Consider the following 20,544-nt stretch of genomic DNA (forward strand, 5'->3'; position numbering starts at 1 on the left):
GTTATCTAAGGTTAATATTTTGAGTTAATAACCAGTGTATGAGGTCAAAATTTCCAACAATGTAAAGGAAGTGACAGCTTGTTTAGGCGAGGCAAGCAACTAAAATGTTTCTGTTCACACATTAATAGCCCAGGGTTTGATTTTTACGTTCTTGTCCCCTGGATTCTGTAAGGAAAAATAGTTATATATAAGATTTTATATCTACATATATAATATATATATATAAACACACTGACCAGGCATAACATTATGACCACCTTCTCAATATTGCAATATTGTGTTGGTTCCCCTTTCCCCTTTTGCTGCAAAAACAGCTCTGACCTGTCGAGGCATAGACTCTACTAGACCCCTAAAGGTGTGTTGGGGTATCTGGCACCAGGATGTTAGCAGCAGATTCTTTAAGTCCTGTAAGTTGCGAGGTGGGGCCTCCATGGATCGGACTTGTTTGTTCAGCACATCCCACAGATGCTTTATATTTGCTTTATGGCAGGGTTCATTATCCTGCTGAAAGAGGCCACAGCCATCAGGGAATACTGTTTCCATGAAAGTGTGTACATGGTCTGCAACAAGGCTTATGTAGGTGGCACGTGACAAAGTAACATCCACATGGATGGCAGGACCCAAGGTTTCCTCAGCATCACACTGCCTCCACTGGCTGCCATGTGTTCCCTAAGGTAAGCGACATGCACACCCGGCCATCCACGTGATGCAAAAGAAACCGTGATTCATAAGACCAGGCCACCTTCTTTCATTGCTCCGTGGTCCAGTTCTAATTCTCATGTACCCACTGTTGGCACTTACGGTAGTGGACTGGGGTCAGAAGACCTGACCCCATACGCAACAAACTGTGTTGCACTGTGTATTCTGACACCTTTCTATCCGAACCAGCATATAATTATTGAGCAATTTGAGTTACATTAGCTCGTCTGTTTGATCAAACCACACAGGCCAACCTTCGCTCCCCATGTGCATCAATGAGCCTTGGCCGCTAATGGCCACCAATTCACCACTGTTCCTTGAGCCACTTTTGATAGACCGTGCAGACCGTGATACAAGACGATACCCAGTCGTCTAGCCATCACAATTTGGCCCTTGTCAAACTCAATCATATCCTCACGCTTGGCCATTTTTCCTGCTTCTAACACATCAACTTTGAGGACAAAATGTTTACTTGCTGCCTAATATACAGTCCCTGACAAAAGTCTTGTCGCTTATCTATTTTCTAGAAATACCTGATATTAACCTGACTTTTAATTAATTCATTGGTGTTAGAAATAGCTCATATGAAAAGCTAAAACCCTCCCAAATGATGTTTAATGCACTGAAATAAATAATTTTCACAGAAAAAATATTTATCATTTAATCAAGACAGAAAGGTCAAATTTTGGCAAGACAAAAGTTTTGTCGCCTATACAGAAATTGAACAAATTTACTGCAAATACAAAAATATGTCAGCAAATTAAGTTGTGGTGCTGTGAGATCCAAATTTAATATCTTGTATGACTTCCATGAGCTTGAAGGACTGCATCCATGCGGTTTGGCAAGGATTCATACAATTTATTGATGAAGTCATCAGGAATAGCTAAGAAAGCAGTCTTGCATGCCTCTCAGAGTTCATCAATATTCTTTGGTTTCGTCTTCCATGCGTCCTCTTTCATCCTACCCCACATGCTCAATGATGTTCATGTCTGGTGACTAGGCTGGCCAATCCTGGAGCATCTTGATCTTCTTCGCCTTGAGGAACTTTGATGTGGAGATGGAAGTATGCGATGGAGCACTGTCCTGCTGCAGAATTTGGCCTCTTTTATGGTTGGGAATATAAGAGGTAGCTAAGATTTCTTGGTATTTTAGACTATTGATGTTGCCTGCAGATCTCTCGCACACCCCCATACTGGATGTAACCCCAGACCATGATTTTTCCGCCACCAAACTTCACTGTTTTCTGGGTGAATCTCGGATCCATTCGGGCACCAGTAGGTCTCCTGCAATATTTGCGGCGACTGTGGTGTAATTCAACAGAAGATTCATCTGAAAATCCACCTTCTGCCACTTTTCCTGCGTCCATCCTTTTAGAAGGCTGTGGGCCTTGGCAAATGCCACACAGTTTTTCAATTGTCTTTTGGTTTAGTGCTGGCTTCTGGGCACTGATTCGACCAGGGAGGCCATTTCGAGACAGAATCCGACAAACTGTTCTGGTTAACACAGGGACTTCAGGTGACCAGGTCTCGTGGAGCTCTGCTGCAGTGGAAAATGGGCTAGCCTTGGATTTTCGAGCCAACAAACGGTCCTCTTGAGCAGTTGTCTTGCGGGGTCTGCCTGACCTGGGCTTGTCAAAAAGCCAGTCTCCAGTCTCTTCAAATCTTTTTTTTAATCCTCTGTACTTGACGCTGAGACACATTGAAGGTGTCTGCCACATCAGCAGTGGATCTGGTCTTCAGCCTCTTGATAATCAAAACTTTAGTCTCAGGGTGAATCTTAGGCATGTTTGCAGAGGTCTAGTTGCAGTTGACGTGAAGGTCTAGTGTACTGGGGTTCTTTTTATACACACTTGAGACCTAATTGATCCATTATTAGTCACAGGTGAAGCTCATATGACAAGGTGACAACACTTATGTCTTTGCAAAAATTGACTCAATGGGCTTTACCAAGCTGTGAATATTAGAATACTTTTTGAAAGTTTAGTTTTTCACTGAAACATTATCACAAAAGCTGGTGGGATTAAAATGAGCCATTTCTTGTAAAAAAAAAATCTTCATTGGAAATATATTTCAGCGGCACTTTAGGTCAATTTGTACACAAGCGACAAGACTTTTGTCAGGGACTGTATCTCACCCACTAGCAGGTGCAGTGATGAAGGGAGAATCAGTGTTCTTCACTTCACTCGTCAGTGGTCATAATATAATGCCTGACCAATCATCAGTGTATATATTAATATAATAGTTTTGTTTTTTTTTCATATGAATTTAGTCACACTGTTCACCCACCATCCTAGAAAAGCAGTCTTCACAGGCCATGCGTATCTTTTCTGCAGTTGCAGGTGAAGAGAAAGGGAAACTGTCACTCAGGCCTCTCTCCCTCCGTGCAGCCGCAATCGCTTCTTTAATGGCAAAGAACAAAGTGCAGCCAAAAAATACAGGAGGCTCCCCGATCCCCTAAAAATTTAAAAACAAACTTTTCAACCAATATTTCAACATTAATTCAAATTTCCACTGTGCACAAATATCCTGTTTTGTTTCAACATATTGTGTTGACATTCAGGTGGGTTTTGTCTTACCTTTGAGGAGTAGATGGCGTGAGGATTGTTTGCGTTGCTCAACAGATGCACGTTAAGCTGAGGCGGGACATCACACAGAGCTGGGATTTTATACTGAGAGGGACCCCTGGTCAACAACACGCCCTCAGGGGAAAAATTTAGCTCTTCTATAGTGTAGAGGCCAATTCCCTGGACGAAACCACCCTCAACCTGTAAACACGCACAGTCTTACTAACTGAATAGTGACGGATTTGCCAAATAATACAAAGCATATATCTTTTTTTTTTCAGAAGAAATGTAGAAATATTATTCATATTCTGTGCAGTTTAATCTTACACCCTAATTTACTATGTTTGCGTATAAGGTACAAAAATAAAATAACTTTCATACCTGTCCAACATCCAGAGCAGGGTTTATGCTCCGACCAACATCCATCACAATATCAGTCCTAATGTTCTGTAAAAAATAATTTCAAAGCCCACAAAATGTTGATATTCAAACCGTGGATGTACGCCAGAGGCTGCATTAACAGATTACTTAAACATTAACCAAGTATTGTACCTTGTAACTGTAATCCCCTGTCCACTTGGTGGCGAGTGTGCTCTTGCTGACTATCAATGGTCAACTAATGGCTTTTCTGATTTAGGTGATGTTGTTAAGCTGTTTTATTAACGTCTTTCTGATTGAAACACTGATTGAGCAATTTACATGAGCAATGATATGGATTTCAGGAAATTGGACTGTATCTTTCAATGTATTTCTGATGTCCATTCATGTTTATTTTGTTCTGTAATGGAAGGGATGATCAAATTCACTCGCTTCACTCCACCACATTAAAGAGTGCCAAAACGGTATTTATTGTTTGAATATTTTGATAAAATGGACAGAATTTAAAATCTGAGACTTTGTTTCATATCAAAAGTAACAAAGCTTATAGCAACTTTTTGGACGAAGATGAAACTTGTGAGGTGACCCAACATCTCTTTTCAACTTTCTCTTCATAAATACAGTAAATAAATGTATAATCAAGCCTATGCTTGTCCTCTAAGTATGTGCATAAGAATGGAAAAATGAACAAAAACGGAGCCTATTAAATGGCTTATTAATAATAAAATATGAAATTAAAATGATGGGTAGGCTAATATTAGATTATAACAGACTTTTTACCACCATGTATACGGACTGCGTAAGTCTAATGCAACCTCTGACGTACTCACAAATAACCAGAAAAGTTTCAGCCTTAAGAATCTAGGTCAGTGACATATCATGCCTTTCCTGTAGCTCAACCAGCAGAGCATGGCGCTAGCAACGCCAAGGTCATGGGTTTGATTCCCAGGGAAAGCAAGAACTGACAATAATGTAAAATGAGTACCTTGAATGCAATGTAAGTCGCTTTGGATGAAAGCGTCTGCCAAATGCATAAATATAAATAACTACTTATGAATCTTTAATATAACGTATCACACTGCATTCCATGGCCAAATTTAGGTCATTTTTAAATTAATGCTTTTTTTTTTTTTACAAAGAATAAAAAGACAAGCACCTTGTGATCTCCTGTCAAGCAGTCAATTTCCACCTCTGAGCAACAGGCACCGAAAGTAAAATAATAGTATGCGTTGCCCTCACTGTTCTCCCAGTCAACACTGGTGTGGGGTCCCCTGTATAATTAATATAAGTATAATTTATTTGTTAAATATGTCTTTTTGTTATTTATTTTATATTTATGCAACCACAAGGTCAAACACTTACATAAAGAAACCTGTTGCTGACAAACTAATCTTCTGGCAATATGCTTCCACCACCTGGAAACATAGCAGGCAAGTGATTCTCATTTGGCTGTCATTGTAACATCTTTAATTCATTTTCTATTATACGATTGAGTATTTGAATGTGACTATTACTAACCATTTGCTGCCAGGTGAATTGTGGATGTTTCTTAATGAGTGGTTCCAGACGTCTCATTAGTTTCTCACAACCATTCTACGTGCAAAATATTACAATTTCAGGTGTGAAAAAAAACCATACATAAATACTTGTAAATGGATGACTGTATACTTTGACCGCCATCCCGACAGCATCCGTGCCAAAGGACGCAGCAGATGGTGCAGCATTGGGCACGTTTCCCGTGCAGGTTTCCTTGATGTGAATCAGAGACATTGGAACCTTCAAAATACGACTGGCAATCTGCAATTGGACGAAGATTAACATTACCTTGCAACTGGAATGTGATGTATGTATTTGGATCCATTGTTTAAAACTGAGACTCGTCGTTACCTGTATAGCTTTGGTGTTGATACCTTGACCCATCTCAGTTCCCCCATGAGAGATGAGAATCGATCCATCTTTGTAGATGTTCACCGATGCTGCTCCCTGAAGAGAATGCCAAGAAAATTTTCCAACATTGGATATTCTACATGTGAGTGTTAACTTCAAACTAAGCAGTGTTGTCGTGTGAAGCTTCAAACCAAACTGTGCCGTTTTATGAGCAATCTCACAAGTTTTTACCCACCTGGTTATAGAAGCCCTTGGAGAATCCAATTCCAAACTTCAGTGGGACAATGGAGATCCCTCGCTTCCTCCAGTGGTTGTGGGTGTTAAACTCCTCGATAAACAGGCATCGATGGGTATAGTCGGATTTCTCTAAACACTCGTTCCAGCACCGCACCATGTCATGGGGGGAAAAGAGCTGCTTGTGGTGGGTGTAGCATTTATCATCCTTGTACAAGTTTATGTCTCTCACCTGTAAAGTAGAATTTTGAAGTAGAACTGATACTTATTACAAGGACTATACCTCAGAAGCAACCTCAACAACTCAATAACACCTTGAATCAACACTTTAACATCCATTAAAACACAATATGAAGTATGTTTAACCAACTTGTTCTGTTTTCAAAAAGGCCCCACCTGATGTGTAGGCAAGCCACACTTGACTGCCACCTCATGTAGCACACTTTCAATGATGGTCAAACCTTGAGGTCCACCAAAGCCACGGAAGGCTGTGTATGAGGGTAAGTAGGTCTTGCACACCAGTCCACGTCCACGTAGATGAGGGATCTTGTAACCATTATCCATGTGAAGGAGTGCTTTCTCCATGATCTGGTTGGAAATTACAAATGGTAAACAGTGTGTTACTTGGAGACTAACTTACATGGGAATTGGAACTTAACTTGGATCCATGATAGTGTTTTTCTTTACAAGCCTTGCTCACAGTTTTATCAGTATTATTTGAATTTCAGTATTTTCAGATTGCCTGATAATAAATGTTAAATTTGTCCGAAAAGTATGAAAAACCAACATACAAAAGAGGATTCGTCCAGAGTGCATCCTCCATTACTGTAGTATGTGATGTCAGCAGCCAGGATTGTTCCGTCATTCATGTATCCAACCTGTAGAAAAAAATGGTAATTAAGCTGTTGCAATGCACAGTTGTCCAGTGATGTCAAAATACTATTATCCATTACACCAAATTACCTTGTACTTCCCCAAGAAAGGGGACCTGCCACTGGTGATGAGCATGTCATCGCCACGTTCTAGTACACATCGCACGGCACGGCCAGTCCTGTGGATCAAATGTACATAAATAAAAGCAAATACACTTAAGGAAATGCCATTCTCTTAAAAGTTAAGAGCTTAAGAGTTTCATTTTGCCATACTTGAAAGCGGCCGTAGCAGCGATGGCGGATAATGATGCAATCTTCATGACTTTACCACCAAATCCACCTCCCAGCCTCTTCACATGACATGTGATCTTATTGGAGTCAATTCCAAGAGTGATACCCACAACTTCCTGTTGTTTAAAAAAAGGAAATGATGTCAATACTGGGGTGAGATTATGTAAAAGTATCCTCCTTATATCAAAATAAAAAAAAACTTTTTAAAAAGTGAATTTGGTGGATTTTGGCAGATTTATGATTTTAAAAATTATATCTTTATATTGAATCATATTCATCAATGTATGTCATTAGGTAATACAGACCTGAGTATAAGCTGCATGCTGACTGGCAACAAAGAGCTCCATTTCACTTGCCTCTCCCTTAGGAATCACAATCAATCCTTGAGTTTCCATATAGAAATGTTCCTGGCCTCCCATATACATCTCACCTGTGAGATATGCTTATTAATATATATGAAGGATTTTTTTACATTGTATTGAGAAAATAAGAAGCACATAACAGTTTTAAAAGATTTCTTTATAAAGAGATTCAGATTTAAATCTGATTCAAATGAAAGATTCATATTTAATTGTACAAACCCTCCAGTATGTGGTCAACTTTCTCAAATGCTTCTTCGACATTTCCTCTTTCCAGTTTTCTCTTAGGGTCAAAAAAGGACTGGTGTTCTATGGCCTCCTTAATAAAAAACAAAGATGTTGTGGTGTTGTGATTAGCTGGAAAAAAATATAAGTGCTACTCCTGAACTTTAGCACCATATTAAGTGTTTTGTTAATTTAATTTTGTAATACCTCAATAGTGAAAAAGATAGGTTGGATGTCCTGGTAAGCAATGGCCACCTGGTCAGCTGCTCTTTTGGCTTGTTCTCTGGTCTCAGCCACAATGGCGCCAATAATCTGCCCCACACAGATGACCTGGAAAGAGTAAACAGATAAGACGCAACATTGCAATGTAGCTGAAATAAAACAATAAAAAGATCACTGTTGATGGATATTAAAGCTTGAAACATCTTATCTGAGGTAGGAATAATTTAGTATTCAGATGTATCGCTAAACCAAAAAACAATTATTGTGGTACCTCCTCTTCTGCAAAAAGCTCCTCTGGGTTGTTGAACCATAGTCTTCGATTCTGACCAGGAACATCCTTTGCAGAGATGAAGGTTACCACTCCAGGCATGGCTAGAGCAACTGATGCATCTATAGAGCTGATGTAATGATAAGGTTGAGACACGATTTTTATTCCCAAATAAATGTAAAATAAAAAATGAAGAAGCCCATCCCCTTGATGAATGATTTTGTTAAACAAGTTTGGGTACCTTCATTGATTCTGCAAAGCTTTGGACTTAACATAGAGTGCACTCCCTTTAGTTCAACACAAGTCTCACTAATGGCTCGTTTCCACTGAGCGTTACAGTACGGTTTGGTATGGTATGCATTTATTTATGTTTACACTGTCAAAAGTTGTGACTGGTACCAAAATACCGAACCGTACCATACCACTTTTTTTGGTACCCTTCCGTTGGGGTACCTAGCACAGTGGTACGGTACTAAAGGGTGGAGCTAGACTCACTGCAGAACGCTGCTGATTGTTTGACACAGAAACGTCACTTGCGCACGCACAGGGGGATTGACAACGCAAGAGGCGTCATTTCTAAATCACAAGATTGCAAAACAATGTCGGTGCGCAGCTTAACGTTTCCATGGTCGACCCAGGAGGTGCAGACCTTGCTGGGTATCCTCGGTAAAGAAAGGGTACAAATTTAAGGGAACTCGATGGCATGGTGAGAAACAAAAAAGGTTTTTCAGCATGTTTCTATGGCTACCGAGAGGTTTCAGCGGACATCAGAGCAGTGGCATATTAAAGAACAACTCCGTTGAGCAATGAACCTAGGGGTAATTAACAGATGGTTACCGAGTAGATCGTTCTCTGGGATGCGTTTTCATGAAAATCGAATGTAAAGAGTTTTATCTCTAAAAACAGATTAGCTTATAACGCTTGTCTATGGGGCAAAGGGTAAGTGAAATTAAATCACTAGTTAATACCACTAACAAGGCTAAAAATAGCCTCACACTAACACAGTAGCATAATGAGGGTCCCTACATGCAAATCGAAGAATTGAGAACTTTGCAAGTGTACAAACCATTTTATAAGAAGATACTTTATAATCACTGTACATTACACATTTACGGACAGGCGCCATCTTGGAAAATAGTCTTGGCTAGTCGAGCCAGGAACGCTGTGCTAAGTGATGAACTGTGACTTGGAATCTTATATGGTCCGTTGTTTCAGGAAGAAAGCATTGAATGCAACAGAGAAAATAAATGAATAAAAATAAAAATGTCCGTGTAATTAATTTCAGAAACTTAATTCCTATCAACCAGCTCCCTTAGCACAGCGTTCGTGGCTTGACTCGTCGTTTTCCAAGATGGCGCCTGACCGTAAACACGTAATGCAATGTCTTTAGAAAGTATCTTCTTATTAAACTGTTTGTACACTTTGTACACTGTAGCACTGTTCCCAATGCTACAGTTTGCATGTAGGGACCCTCATTATGCTACTGTGTTAGTGTGAGGCTATTTTGAGCCTTGTTAGTGGTATTAACTAGCGATTTCATTTCACTTACCCTGTGCCCCATTGATAAACGTTATAAGCTAATCTATTTTTAGAGATAAAACTTTAAAAATTGTATGAAAACGCATCCTAGAGAATGTTCTACTTGGTAACCATCTGTTAATTACCCCTAGGTTAATTTCTCACCATAGTTGTCCTTTAAAAGTAAGAAACTGCTGAGTGACTACTGTAAGGTGAAAGACCACGATAGCCTGAGTGGTGTTCACAGAAAGAAATGGAAGTGGTTCGATATGATGGACGTCCTCTACGGACATAAACCGGCGAGTTTGGGAAGAAAAGGAGGCATCGACACGGCCACCTCGTTGCTGGAGTCGATGATGGAATATCCCTGTACACCACTGTCTAACGGTAAGTGGTAAAGTCCAAAAGCTACAGCATGTCCATTTTAGTGAATTAGTTAAACAAACTGAGGCATATTCTATGATTGTGCAAAGTTTTGGACCAACAGGCGAGGTTAAAGTTTCCTCCCTGTAGGTACACATTTTAGTCTGTGGACACTAAAACCCAACCCATAATCCCCCAGTAGACCCACCTACTCAAGTGAATATAAAATCCAGACAGAACAGCTCACAGGCATCAAACCTCAGCACAGGAGCATCCTGAACATCTCCACACACTGAGGCAACATGGACACAAGAGTGTCCCTCTCCATTCTGCTGCTGCTGTTTGGCATCTCTCAGGCGTCTCCTCTCATGGTAAGATCCTGTCTAGTCTCTCCCTTAAATGATTAAATTCCCCAAATGAGTTGTTTTAAACATCTCTATTTCTACCACTAGGAGCAGAGGTTTGACTGTGTGTTTGAATCAGAACCTGAAATTGTGGACATTACTACAAAGATTTTGGAGTCCAACAATGGTAAGGCACCTTGTAGATAAAGCAAGCAATGCGTCACATTTCTAAAAAGTGATATGAATTTATGAAGATTGATTATTTCACCAATCTGTTTCTTTTGAAATACAGGATCTTCTGAAGTCTTGATTGAAGGAGATCTGGTGTTCCCTAAAACCAGAAATGCTCTCTACTGCTTCCACAACAACTGTTTCTGGAAGAAAAACTCGAACAACATTGTGGAAGTCCCTTACATAGTGAGCAATGAATTCTGTACGTGAATCTCCTTCACTCATTGAATATATCTATGATTCATTTATGTCATTTTAAACCCGTGATTCTTTTTTGCAGCTAATTATGACAAATCAGTGATTACGAACGCCATGTCAACCTTTAATAGCAAAACCTGCATCCGCTTTGTGGCTAGATCAACTCAGACCGACTACATCAGCATTGAGAACAAAGATGGGTGAGAACAATCACACAATACCAACAAGACACATTTAACAGGCTTTATTTAAAAAAATAATCAATATGTAACCCCTTTATTCCTCTCTCCTTTCAGGTGCTTCTCTAATTTAGGAAGAACTGGTGGCAAACAGGTGGTCTCCCTCAACAGGAACGGCTGTGTTTACAATGGCATCGTACAACATGAGCTCAATCATGCCCTGGGCTTCTACCACGAGCAAACCAGGAGCGATCGTGACCAGTATGTCAAAATCAACTGGGAAAACATCTCTCCTGATATGGCCTACAACTTCCAGATACAGAACACCAACAACCAAAACACTCCATATGACTACGGCTCTATCATGCACTATGGAAACACAGCCTTCTCCATCCAGCCCTGGCTGGAAACCATCACTCCCATTCCTGATGAGACTGTGGTAATTGGACAAAGGCAGGGAATGTCCAAAACTGACATCCTGAGGATCAACAAGCTGTATGAATGCTGAAGATGAGGCTTGCACACATAATTTAATATAGTTGATGTGTCTGTAGTTGGTGAATAATGTAATGAGGTTAATATTCTGTCTTTTAATGGTGTTAGATTTCTGAAATGTCTGATTGTGTCGGGTTGGGAAAAATAAAGCTAAACTGCAAGACAAACTTGTACTTTGTTTGTATTTCAATTTCAATATTAAGAAAATGCTTGATTGTAGCAGTAAAGGTGTCATAATATTGAGTTTCTCCTGCAACCTAATTAAAGCCACCTGGTTTAACCTTAGGAGAACTGGTGGACAGCACAGTATATGGTTTATAGCTTTTTGCAAAAAAAGATAACCTGTTAAAATGTATAATGTAGATTTTAAAAGATCTTTGAGATTTAGTTCTGGTGTAATCATTTATTCACTGCTGAAAGGAAATGTTTCCCATTTGATAGCTCAATTTTAAAGACTTTTATTGTGCCGAGAGCCTCTACAGGAGTCAGTCGCTCTTACATCCTCTAATAAAACAAATTTAACTTTCAACGTCACCAAATATTCACCTCACCTCATACAAGACCCTAGTAATATTATTGGATAAATCATTGAAAATATCAGTGTAAAAAAAAGAGCCAGAGCCGATGCCGTGTTGGGTGTGTGTTGCAGTGATTATGTTAGTTATTGTGCAACTGTTTGACTTAGGAAAGAACCACGCAAACATTTGCAAATGGACACAGATGCAAGAAAGAAAATAAAAATCTCTAAAGCACAAACAAGAGTGATATCGGGATCTACTTCCCATCTATGGAGGTGACAAAATGAACCAGCTGCATAATGATACCGTACACAATGTTATTTTTATTATTTTTCGTGGGGGGATAACACAATTATAACAGCGGGACTTTTTTTAAACACGTTCATTATATGTCAGATAGAAATGCTCTGGCACTGTAAATGAACAAAATCTCACACTGCAAATTTTTTTGCCAGAAAACATTTTTCCACAAAAAGATAAAAATAACATAAGAGCAATTTGTCTACTGTATTGCAAAAACATCTGGACTACAGAATAAAATACACATACAATTTACAATTTAGAAAAGAAACATGTTCAATCAAAACTTAAAATCACAAAGAGTTGCAATGTGACCTCTTTAACTGGTAATAATGTACAGTTAAATGTAAAATTAAGTTAATTTTAAGTTTTAAATTTTAAGCGAAGTTAAACTTTTAAACTACTTAACAGCAAGGAGGTTTTGTCTGTTTGAAATCATGTGGCTTTTTACGTAATAAATCAATTATAATCAATTATGAAGCGGTGTAGTGCTATGAAATATAATATTACATTTCTCCTAAAAATATTTTAGCAATACACTAATTGTGTATGATTTTTCCTGTTAAATCAGAAGCTTTCATCTTGGCTAAGGTAATTTTACTATGAAATTACTAGTTATCCATCTTGCTGTGATTTTTTGAGTTGTTTACTAATCTCTATACTAAATTGAGATATTCTCTCAGATAAGGTTTCCTTAGCTGGAATCTTATCCAAACGAGAAGAAATCTTTTCAAAGTTCGCAAGAAAAAATAAAAATAACAAAAAGTAAAAAACATGAATTAGATGTGTTTCTATCAAGTTGTTTGAGTGGATGACAGTGGTATTGGTAACCTAGCAACCAACAGTAAATAAAACACCATCAGCAGAAAGAGCCGATTAGTCATGTAGGTTTAATGTTCGCTATATCAGAATTTATTCGGCAAATGTGTTTCCATCTCCCATGAGTAGCATTAATTCTTTTTTTGAAAAAAACACCTCAAGTGAATGCAAAAACTTTCTGGCGAATTAAAGGTGGGGTAAGTGTTATTTTAAAACCTTTTTACAAAACAGATTCAAGCCGAGTCCAATAACAAACTTGTAGCCAATCAGAAGGTACTAAGGCATGTCTACTATTGATAGTGAGAAGAGAGTGCTCGCTCAGTGCACGTTGTTTTTCAAAACACACAAGGCGGACATTAGCCGAGAACTAAAATATGCTCGCTTTTGCTTGTGATGCTTGTGTGTCATGTTCACTTGTTTTTCCATTTGCAATATATTATATATATTGTTGCTCACTTCAGCGATGATAAAGACCCATTCATTTCCACACGGTATGGATGTCTAAATCTCCTCTAGGGCTGCGGCTATCGATTCTTTTTGTAATCGATTAATCTACCGCTTAAACGATCGATTAATCGATTAATCAGATAATAATTACTTTTTTCTTTATTAAAGAGCAATAAGAGACAATAAGACGGGTATCTTAAAATTAACAACTAATTTGTTTTCTTTTTAGAAAAAATTTTATTGCTGAAATTGCATACATTAATAACTGTGAAACTAAACAATTTTAATGCATACAATTGCCATATTATATAAAAATCTATTTCAAATTACTTTAAAAAGGTAAACATAGTTCAATCTAAAATTAAACCTACAACCAATAAATCTAAATAATAGTAATATAAATAACAATAATGCCTAAACATTGTATTTATGATGTGCAACTTAACTTTCATGTTTCAGCTTCAGCTCAGGCATGACATAAGCATTTACTGGCTTATATATTCCTATACTGAAGCAAAAAATATTGGACAGATTAACTTTGTACAAGAGATGTGCGGATCAGCTCTATCGTCACTGAATCAGCTGTTAGAAACAAACCATCCACCCGCACCCGGTAGTCACAACTTCAAATCCTCTGTGTTAAGCGCGATGCTATCGTCACATATTAGCTACACTGAAGTAGGTTGCTAAACAAAAAAAACTTAATTGGCGAAATTACATTTACATAAACCAGGGGCGACAACCTATACATCACACGGAGGAATAACCGCTAGAACGTGATCAAAAGCGAGATATGTTTATTTCAGATAAAGAACATCACACATGCTGATCTTTTGAGCTAACCATTCATCATTGTAACACAGCTTGTTTTAAGTTAGTAGCTATAAATATGATTAAAGTGTGATATTTAAATTACACAAATCAATGAAAGCACGCAGCTCTGAGCTCTGAAAGCACGAGCGCTGCTCATCACAAACGCGCGTGCGTGCGCGTTACAGCTTGTTCTGATGTTTGTTGCGCCTAGCATTGAGAACATCTACTGGTGCATTTCGAAGATATTATCAAGTAGGATATATAAAGTCTCATTAAAGATTTCACATTTCACACACATCACAATAGCATTGTGGTCTTTGATCTCGCGAGAGCTGAAAACGAAAGTTAAAGAACGACACGCATTCATTGCGTTTTAGCGTGATATGAGAGTTCTGCGTCTTTATTAAAATCAACATATTAACGATTTCTCTCATCCACCTGCAATTTTTGGGATGTTTATGCACCTGGACCTCGGATATAACCGCAATCCGCTCATACTCCGATTCCTTGCACAAAAAATCTCTTTCTGCAACATCTGTGTGTAGTTAAATGGACTAAGCGAAGCGTCGAGGCAGATGATTTTGCCTCGAGGATTTTTTTGATTCGATTAACTCAAGTTACTCGATGAATCGTTTCAGCCCTAATCTCCTCACTGTCTGTTTCAAACGTCAGCTTACAAAATGTGTCCGACAAGTAAGATACTATACTCCTCATATAGGTTTGTTTCCTCTATTCATGATCTGTATAACCCTTATTCAGTCATAATTGTAAAATGTAATTAGCCGGACTGTCACGCTCATGTAGGCTACTATCAGGTTGTTCATGAGAACGGCTTGTGTTTTTGTGATCACTATAACTCTAATTTGGTCATAATCTGGTGAATATGTCATTAGTTGGACTCATGCTTGTGTACTATCGAGTTGTTCATGAGAACGGTTTGTGTTTTTGTGATTGCTATATTTGGCGAGGGGGGCATGGTTTGGCGAGGTTTGTGCTGGAGAGAGAGAGTCGGAGGACGGCGGGCACGTAAGTGAATCAGGTGCAAACGGTGAACACCTGTCTCTTGTTTCAGTAATTGGCGTGGAGAGACAGGTTATAAGCCACGCAGGAGATGAGGACTGGAGAGAGAGAAGCTAGGACAACACAACATGCTGGGACTCGAGCTGGAGGAATGCAGATAGATTTTTGAGGGAGACTGAGTTTGAACAGTGCGAAGTGCAAGTTGTCTGATTACCTGAGTTATTGAGAAATAAACAGCCTCGAGTTCCAGCCAGCTGACCCCTGTTGTCTTCTTCCTTACCCCCACACACGAACTATACTACATTGGTGCCAAAACCCAGGAGGAAGAAGTCCAGAGCCCCCACCATGCAAACCCTGTCAGCAACGCCATTTGCGGACATTATCCAGGTGCTCGTGGGCCTGCACAATGAACAACATCAGTCTATGCTGGAGATCAGGAAGGAGCAGGAATGGTGATTCCAGGCGCTCTTCCTGGCCCAGCAGCAGGACCGCGAGCTGTTCCGGAGCTGCATCGATTGGGAGGTTCCAGCAGAGGACTCATCATCAACCCCGGCCAGCGCCACCCGCATGCAGCTTACTAAGATGGGTCCGCAGGACGATCCAGAAGCCTTCCTGGACGGGTCGGGCTCTCCCCCTAAAAACATCTCCAGCGATTCCGGTTACTGACCCTGGGGGAAAATGGCTGGCCCTTCGTGATGGCCCAGCAGCTCCGGGACGCCTACTGCAGATGGCTGATGGCGGACCAGTCGACAGTCGACCAGGCCATGGATCGAGTGGCACTGGAGCAGTTTATTGTGTGGTTGCCCAGGAAAACTGTGCAATAGGTCCAGTGCCACAGGCTGACTTTGCTCGACAAAGCCATCAAGCTGGAGGAGGACTAAATGGTAGCGTGCCCAGGGGTCGGCGAACCCCTGCCGGCGGCTTCTCTCTCTATCACCCCTCCCCTTCTTCTTCTCCGTCCCCTTACAGGTCAGTTCCGGCTCCCTGTACCAGGGGATACCCATCCACCACGGAGGCAGGCCCGAGGAAGGTTCGGGGGACTCCCGGAGGAAGCGTTGGGCTCTCGAGCGCCATCCAGGGGTGCGGAGCCCATTGAGTTCACTCCAGCCTCCGGTCCCATTTGCCCTGTCACTCCACGGCAATTCCCTGATTCCCTTCCTGCCACTGGGGCGGTGGGGAAGTCTGGGCCGGCCTGTTGGCGGTGTGGGGACCCGGGTCACTTTATAGATCAGTGTCCTGTGATGGAGGTGGGGACGCTGATCTGGGTCCCCGACGCACCTCAAGCTGCCCCCGATCGTGCCGGGCTGTACCAAATACCAGTGAGTATTCAGGGGGGTACCTATCCAGCTTTGGTGGATTCGGGGTGTAACCAGACCGCTATCCATCAAAGCCTGATACAATGTTGGTATTGGATAATAGCGGCTTGGTTAAGGTACGGTGTGCGCATGGGGATGTGGTGAATTATCCACTGGTGATGGTTACAATTCAATTTCAGGGTCAAAAACATAGAGTGGAGGTGGCAGTTAGTCCGCACCTTCACCATCCACTACTTTTGGGGACGAATTGGCTAGCATTTGGTAGTCTATTGGGGTACTTATGTGCAGATGTCTCTTGGGACAAAAGAAGTCGGGGAGAGAGAGCGGTTGTACAGGTGGTAGAAACTGAGCCGGGACCATCAGGTACTGTTGCAGGGGAACGGAGTGGTGTTGAGAGGCTGAACCTCACTGACCACGATAATTTTCCTCTGGAACAGTCCCAGGATGAGTCGCTCAAAAATGCGTTTGCATAGGTCCAATCAATCAACGGACAGCTTCTCCACACTGAGCAGCCACTCTCGTATCCTTATTTTGCCATATTAAAAGACAGGTATCGAGTGACCCAAGACACTCAGTCCAAACAAGAGACAGGTGCTCATCGTTTGCACCTGATTCACTTACATAGTCGTCCTCCGACTCTCTCTCCCATCACAGACCTCGCCAAACCATGCCCCCCTCGCCACACTATAACTCTAATCTGGTCATAGTTGTAGTATATTCATAAGTTATACTGTCGTGCTCATGCCATTAAGTTGTTCATAAGAACGGTTTGTGTTTTTGTGAGGGTAGGGGTGACTTTTTCATTGAATATCCAACCTGGATTAGTAACACACAGATTACGCCATAGTCGTTGCCTGGGTTACGTAGTGTGGGGCGAAGCTATCAAAATAGGGCCGGATCCCTTTTGGGGGTAGGGGCATGTTTGTTTTGGTGATTTGAAGTAACAACAACGGTTACCAGAAAGCACTTACCCCAACTTTAAGGATTTTTTTTTCCAAATTTGGCATTTTCCAGCAGTCATTTCTAATACAATACTTCAAAATGCGCATAAAAACAGGGTTATGGAAACATAGCTAATGATAATCTACCAAGAGAGCACATTTAAAGAATTGTGGAACATCCCTGTACACCACTGTCTAAACTAAGGGTATGTGGTAAAGTCCAAAAACTGCAGCATGTCCATTTTAGTGAATTAGTTAAACAAACTGAGGCATATTCTATTATTGTGCAAAGTTTTAGACCAACAGGCGAGGTTAAAGTTTCCTCCCTGTAGGTACACATTTTAGTCTCTGGACACTAAGACCTAATCCATAATCCTCCAGTAGACCCACCTATTCAGGTGACTATAAAGTCCAGACAGAACAGCTCACATGCATCAAACCTCAGCACAGGAGCATCCTGAACATCTCCACACACTGAGGCAACATGGACACAAGAGTGTCCCTCTCCGTTCTGCTGCTGCTGTTTGGCATCTCTCAGGCGTCTCCTCTCATGGTAAGATCCTGTCTAGTCTCTCCCTTAAATGATTAGAAGTCCTCAAATGAGTCATTTTAAACATCTCTATTTCTACCGCTATAGGAGCCTGAAACTGTGGACATCACTACAAGGATTTTGGAGTCCAACAATGGTCAGGCATCTTTTAGATAAAGCCAGCAATGTGTCACATTTCTAAAAAGTGATTGGGATTTATGAAGATATTGCATTATTTCATTAATATGTTTCTTTTGAAATACAGGATCTTCTGAAGTCTTGATTGAAGGAGATCTGGTGTTTCCTAAAACCAGAAATGCTCTCTACTGCCTCAACAACAACTGTTTCTGGAAGAAAAACCCTGACAACATAGTGGAGGTCCCTTACATAGTGAGCAATGAATTCTGTACGTGAATCTCCTTCACTCATTGAATATATCTATAATTCATTTAGACAACATTTTAAACCCGTGGATCCTTTTTGCAGCCAATAATGACAAATCAGTGATTATGAATGCCATGTCGACCTTTAATGGCAAAACCTGCATCCGCTTTGTGGCTAGATCAACTCAGACCGACTACATCAGCATTGAGAACAAAGATGGGTGAGAACAATCACACAATACCAACAAGAAACATTTAACAGGCTTTAGTCCAAAAAATTATTAATATGGAACCCCTTTATTCCTCTCTCCTTTCAGGTGCTTCTCTGCTCTAGGAAGAACTGGTGGCAAGCAGGTGGTCTCCCTCAACAGGAACGGCTGTATTTACAATGGCATCGTACAACATGAGCTCAATCATGCCCTGGGCTTCTACCACGAGCAAACCAGGAGCGATCGTGACCAGTATGTCAAAATCAACTGGGAGAACATCTCTCCTGATATGGCCTACAACTTCCAGATACAGAACACCAACAACCAAAACACTCCATACGACTACGGCTCTATCATGCACTATGGAAACACAGCCTTCTCCATCCATCCATGGCTGGAAACCATCACTCCCATTCCTGATGAGACTGTCGAAATCGGACAAAGGCAGGGAATGTCCAAAACTGACATCCTGAGGATCAACAAGCTGTATGAATGCTGAAGATGAGGCTTGCACACATAATTTAATATAGTTGATGTGTCTGTAGTTGGTGAATAATGTAATGAGGTTAATATTCTGTCTTTTAATGGTGTTAGATTTCTGAAATGTCTGAATGTGTCGGGGAGGGAAAAATAAAGCTAAGCGTCAAGACAAACTCATACTTTGTTTGTATTTCAATTTCAATATTAAGAAAATGCTTAATTGTAGCAGTAAAGGTGTCATAATATTGAGTTTCTCCTGCAACCTAATTAAAGCCACCTGGTTTAACCTTAGGAGAACTGGTGGACAGCACAGTATATGGTTTATAGCTTTTTGCAAAAAAAGATAACCTGTTAAAATGTATAAAGTAGATTTTAAAAGATCTTTAAGATTTAGTTCTGGTGTAATCGTTTGTTCCCAGCTGAAAGGAAATATTTTCCATTTGATAGCTCAATTTTAAAGACTTTTATTGTGCCGAGAGCCTCTACAGAAGTAATTCGCTCTTGCATCCTCTAATAAAACAAATTCAACTTTCAAAATCACCAAATATTCACCTCTCCTCTTACAAGACCCTAGTAATATTATTGGATAAATCATTGAAAATATCAGTGTGAAAAGAGCCATAGCCGATGCCGTGTTGGGTGTGTGTTGCAGTGGTTATGTTAGTTATTGCGCAACCATTTGACTTAGGAAAGAACCATGCAAACATTTGCAAATGGACTCAGATGTAAGAAAGACAATTAAAAACTCTAAAGCACAAATACGAGTGATATCGGGATCTACTTCCCATCTATGGAGGTGACAAAATGAACCAGCTGCATAATGATACCATACACAATGTTATTTTTTTAATTAATATTTAATTTCTATTTTATTTCCTGAAATGAGAGAGGAATAAAGGGGTTACATATTGATTATTTTTTGGACTAAAGCCTGTTAAATGTTTCTTGTTGGTATTGTGTGATTGTTCTCACCCATCTTTGTTCTCAATGCTGATGTAGTCGGTCTGAGTTGATCTAGCCACAAATCCGATGCAGGTTTTGCTATTAAAGGTCGACATGGCGTTCGTAATCACGGAATTGTCATTATTGGCTGCAAAAAGGAACCACAGGTTTAATTCCTTAGCTGGAATCTTATCCAAACGAGAAGCAAATCTTTTCAAAGTTCGTAAGGAAAAATTTAAATAACAAAAATGTAAAAACATGAATTAGGTGTGTTTCCATCAAGTTGTTTGAGCGGATGACAGTGGTATTGGTAACCTAGCAACCAGCAGTAAATAAAACACTATCAGGCGAAAGAGCCGATTTGTCACGTGTGTTTAATTTTAGCTACATCAGAATGTATTCTATCTCCCATGAGTAGCATTAACTCTTTTTTTGCAGAAGTCAAGAATCACCTGAAGTGAACGCAAAAACTTACTCCGAATTAAAGGTGTGGTAAGTGTT

General features: G+C 40.2%; 3 protein-coding genes and 1 pseudogene across 3 annotated transcripts in view; 3 read left to right on the plus strand and 1 right to left on the minus strand.

Annotated features, from left to right (window-relative positions):
- Positions 1–10: 10 nt before the first annotated feature.
- The window catches only part of aox5 (aldehyde oxidase 5), a 65,111-nt gene continuing 44,577 nt past the window's right edge, over positions 11–20,544 (minus strand). Inside the window, exons 18-35 of the mRNA XM_067415740.1 lie at positions 8,002–8,128; positions 7,716–7,838; positions 7,506–7,602; positions 7,230–7,354; positions 6,907–7,040; positions 6,725–6,812; positions 6,553–6,639; positions 6,158–6,349; positions 5,763–5,993; positions 5,528–5,623; positions 5,309–5,437; positions 5,159–5,233; positions 5,003–5,055; positions 4,797–4,911; positions 3,644–3,709; positions 3,275–3,463; positions 2,985–3,152; positions 11–165 (exon numbers count right to left, since the gene is read on the minus strand). Coding sequence (XP_067271841.1) covers positions 115–165; positions 2,985–3,152; positions 3,275–3,463; positions 3,644–3,709; positions 4,797–4,911; positions 5,003–5,055; positions 5,159–5,233; positions 5,309–5,437; positions 5,528–5,623; positions 5,763–5,993; positions 6,158–6,349; positions 6,553–6,639; positions 6,725–6,812; positions 6,907–7,040; positions 7,230–7,354; positions 7,506–7,602; positions 7,716–7,838; positions 8,002–8,128 — 2,146 coding nt within the window. The 3' untranslated portion in view covers positions 11–114. The remainder of the gene's footprint in view (positions 166–2,984; positions 3,153–3,274; positions 3,464–3,643; positions 3,710–4,796; positions 4,912–5,002; positions 5,056–5,158; positions 5,234–5,308; positions 5,438–5,527; positions 5,624–5,762; positions 5,994–6,157; positions 6,350–6,552; positions 6,640–6,724; positions 6,813–6,906; positions 7,041–7,229; positions 7,355–7,505; positions 7,603–7,715; positions 7,839–8,001; positions 8,129–20,544) is intronic.
- The window catches only part of LOC137040262 (hatching enzyme 1.2-like), a 28,487-nt gene continuing 13,270 nt past the window's right edge, over positions 5,328–20,544 (plus strand). Inside the window, exons 1-4 of the mRNA XM_067415742.1 lie at positions 5,328–5,483; positions 5,566–5,669; positions 5,773–5,948; positions 6,151–6,261. The gene's annotated coding sequence lies outside the window, so the exon portion shown is untranslated. The remainder of the gene's footprint in view (positions 5,484–5,565; positions 5,670–5,772; positions 5,949–6,150; positions 6,262–20,544) is intronic.
- Positions 9,676–11,400, plus strand: LOC137040263 (hatching enzyme 1.2-like). The gene is made up of 6 exons (XM_067415743.1): positions 9,676–9,903; positions 10,079–10,250; positions 10,332–10,410; positions 10,516–10,656; positions 10,735–10,852; positions 10,949–11,400. The coding sequence occupies exons 2-6, from the start codon at positions 10,182–10,184 to the stop codon at positions 11,337–11,339; spliced, it is 798 nt and encodes a 265-aa protein (XP_067271844.1). The 5' UTR covers positions 9,676–9,903; positions 10,079–10,181; the 3' UTR covers positions 11,340–11,400.
- Positions 17,985–19,120, plus strand: LOC137040265 (hatching enzyme 1.2-like; annotated as a pseudogene).

This window comes from Pseudorasbora parva, chromosome 14 (genome assembly GCF_024679245.1).
Source record: "Pseudorasbora parva isolate DD20220531a chromosome 14, ASM2467924v1, whole genome shotgun sequence".
NCBI lineage: Eukaryota > Metazoa > Chordata > Actinopteri > Cypriniformes > Gobionidae > Pseudorasbora > Pseudorasbora parva.

What these genes read in the sequence shown, in the direction of transcription:
- LOC137040263 (XM_067415743.1), top strand. Translation starts at nt 10,182, where the DNA reads ATGGACACAAGAGTGTCCCTCTCCATTCTGCTGCTGCTGTTTGGCATC. An exon ending in GATTTTGGAGTCCAACAATG is followed by an intron (nt 10,411 to 10,515) that starts GTAAGGCACCTT and finishes TTTGAAATACAG; the next exon opens with GATCTTCTGAAGTCTTGATT. An exon ending in CATAGTGAGCAATGAATTCT is followed by an intron (nt 10,657 to 10,734) that starts GTACGTGAATCT and finishes TCTTTTTTGCAG; the next exon opens with CTAATTATGACAAATCAGTG.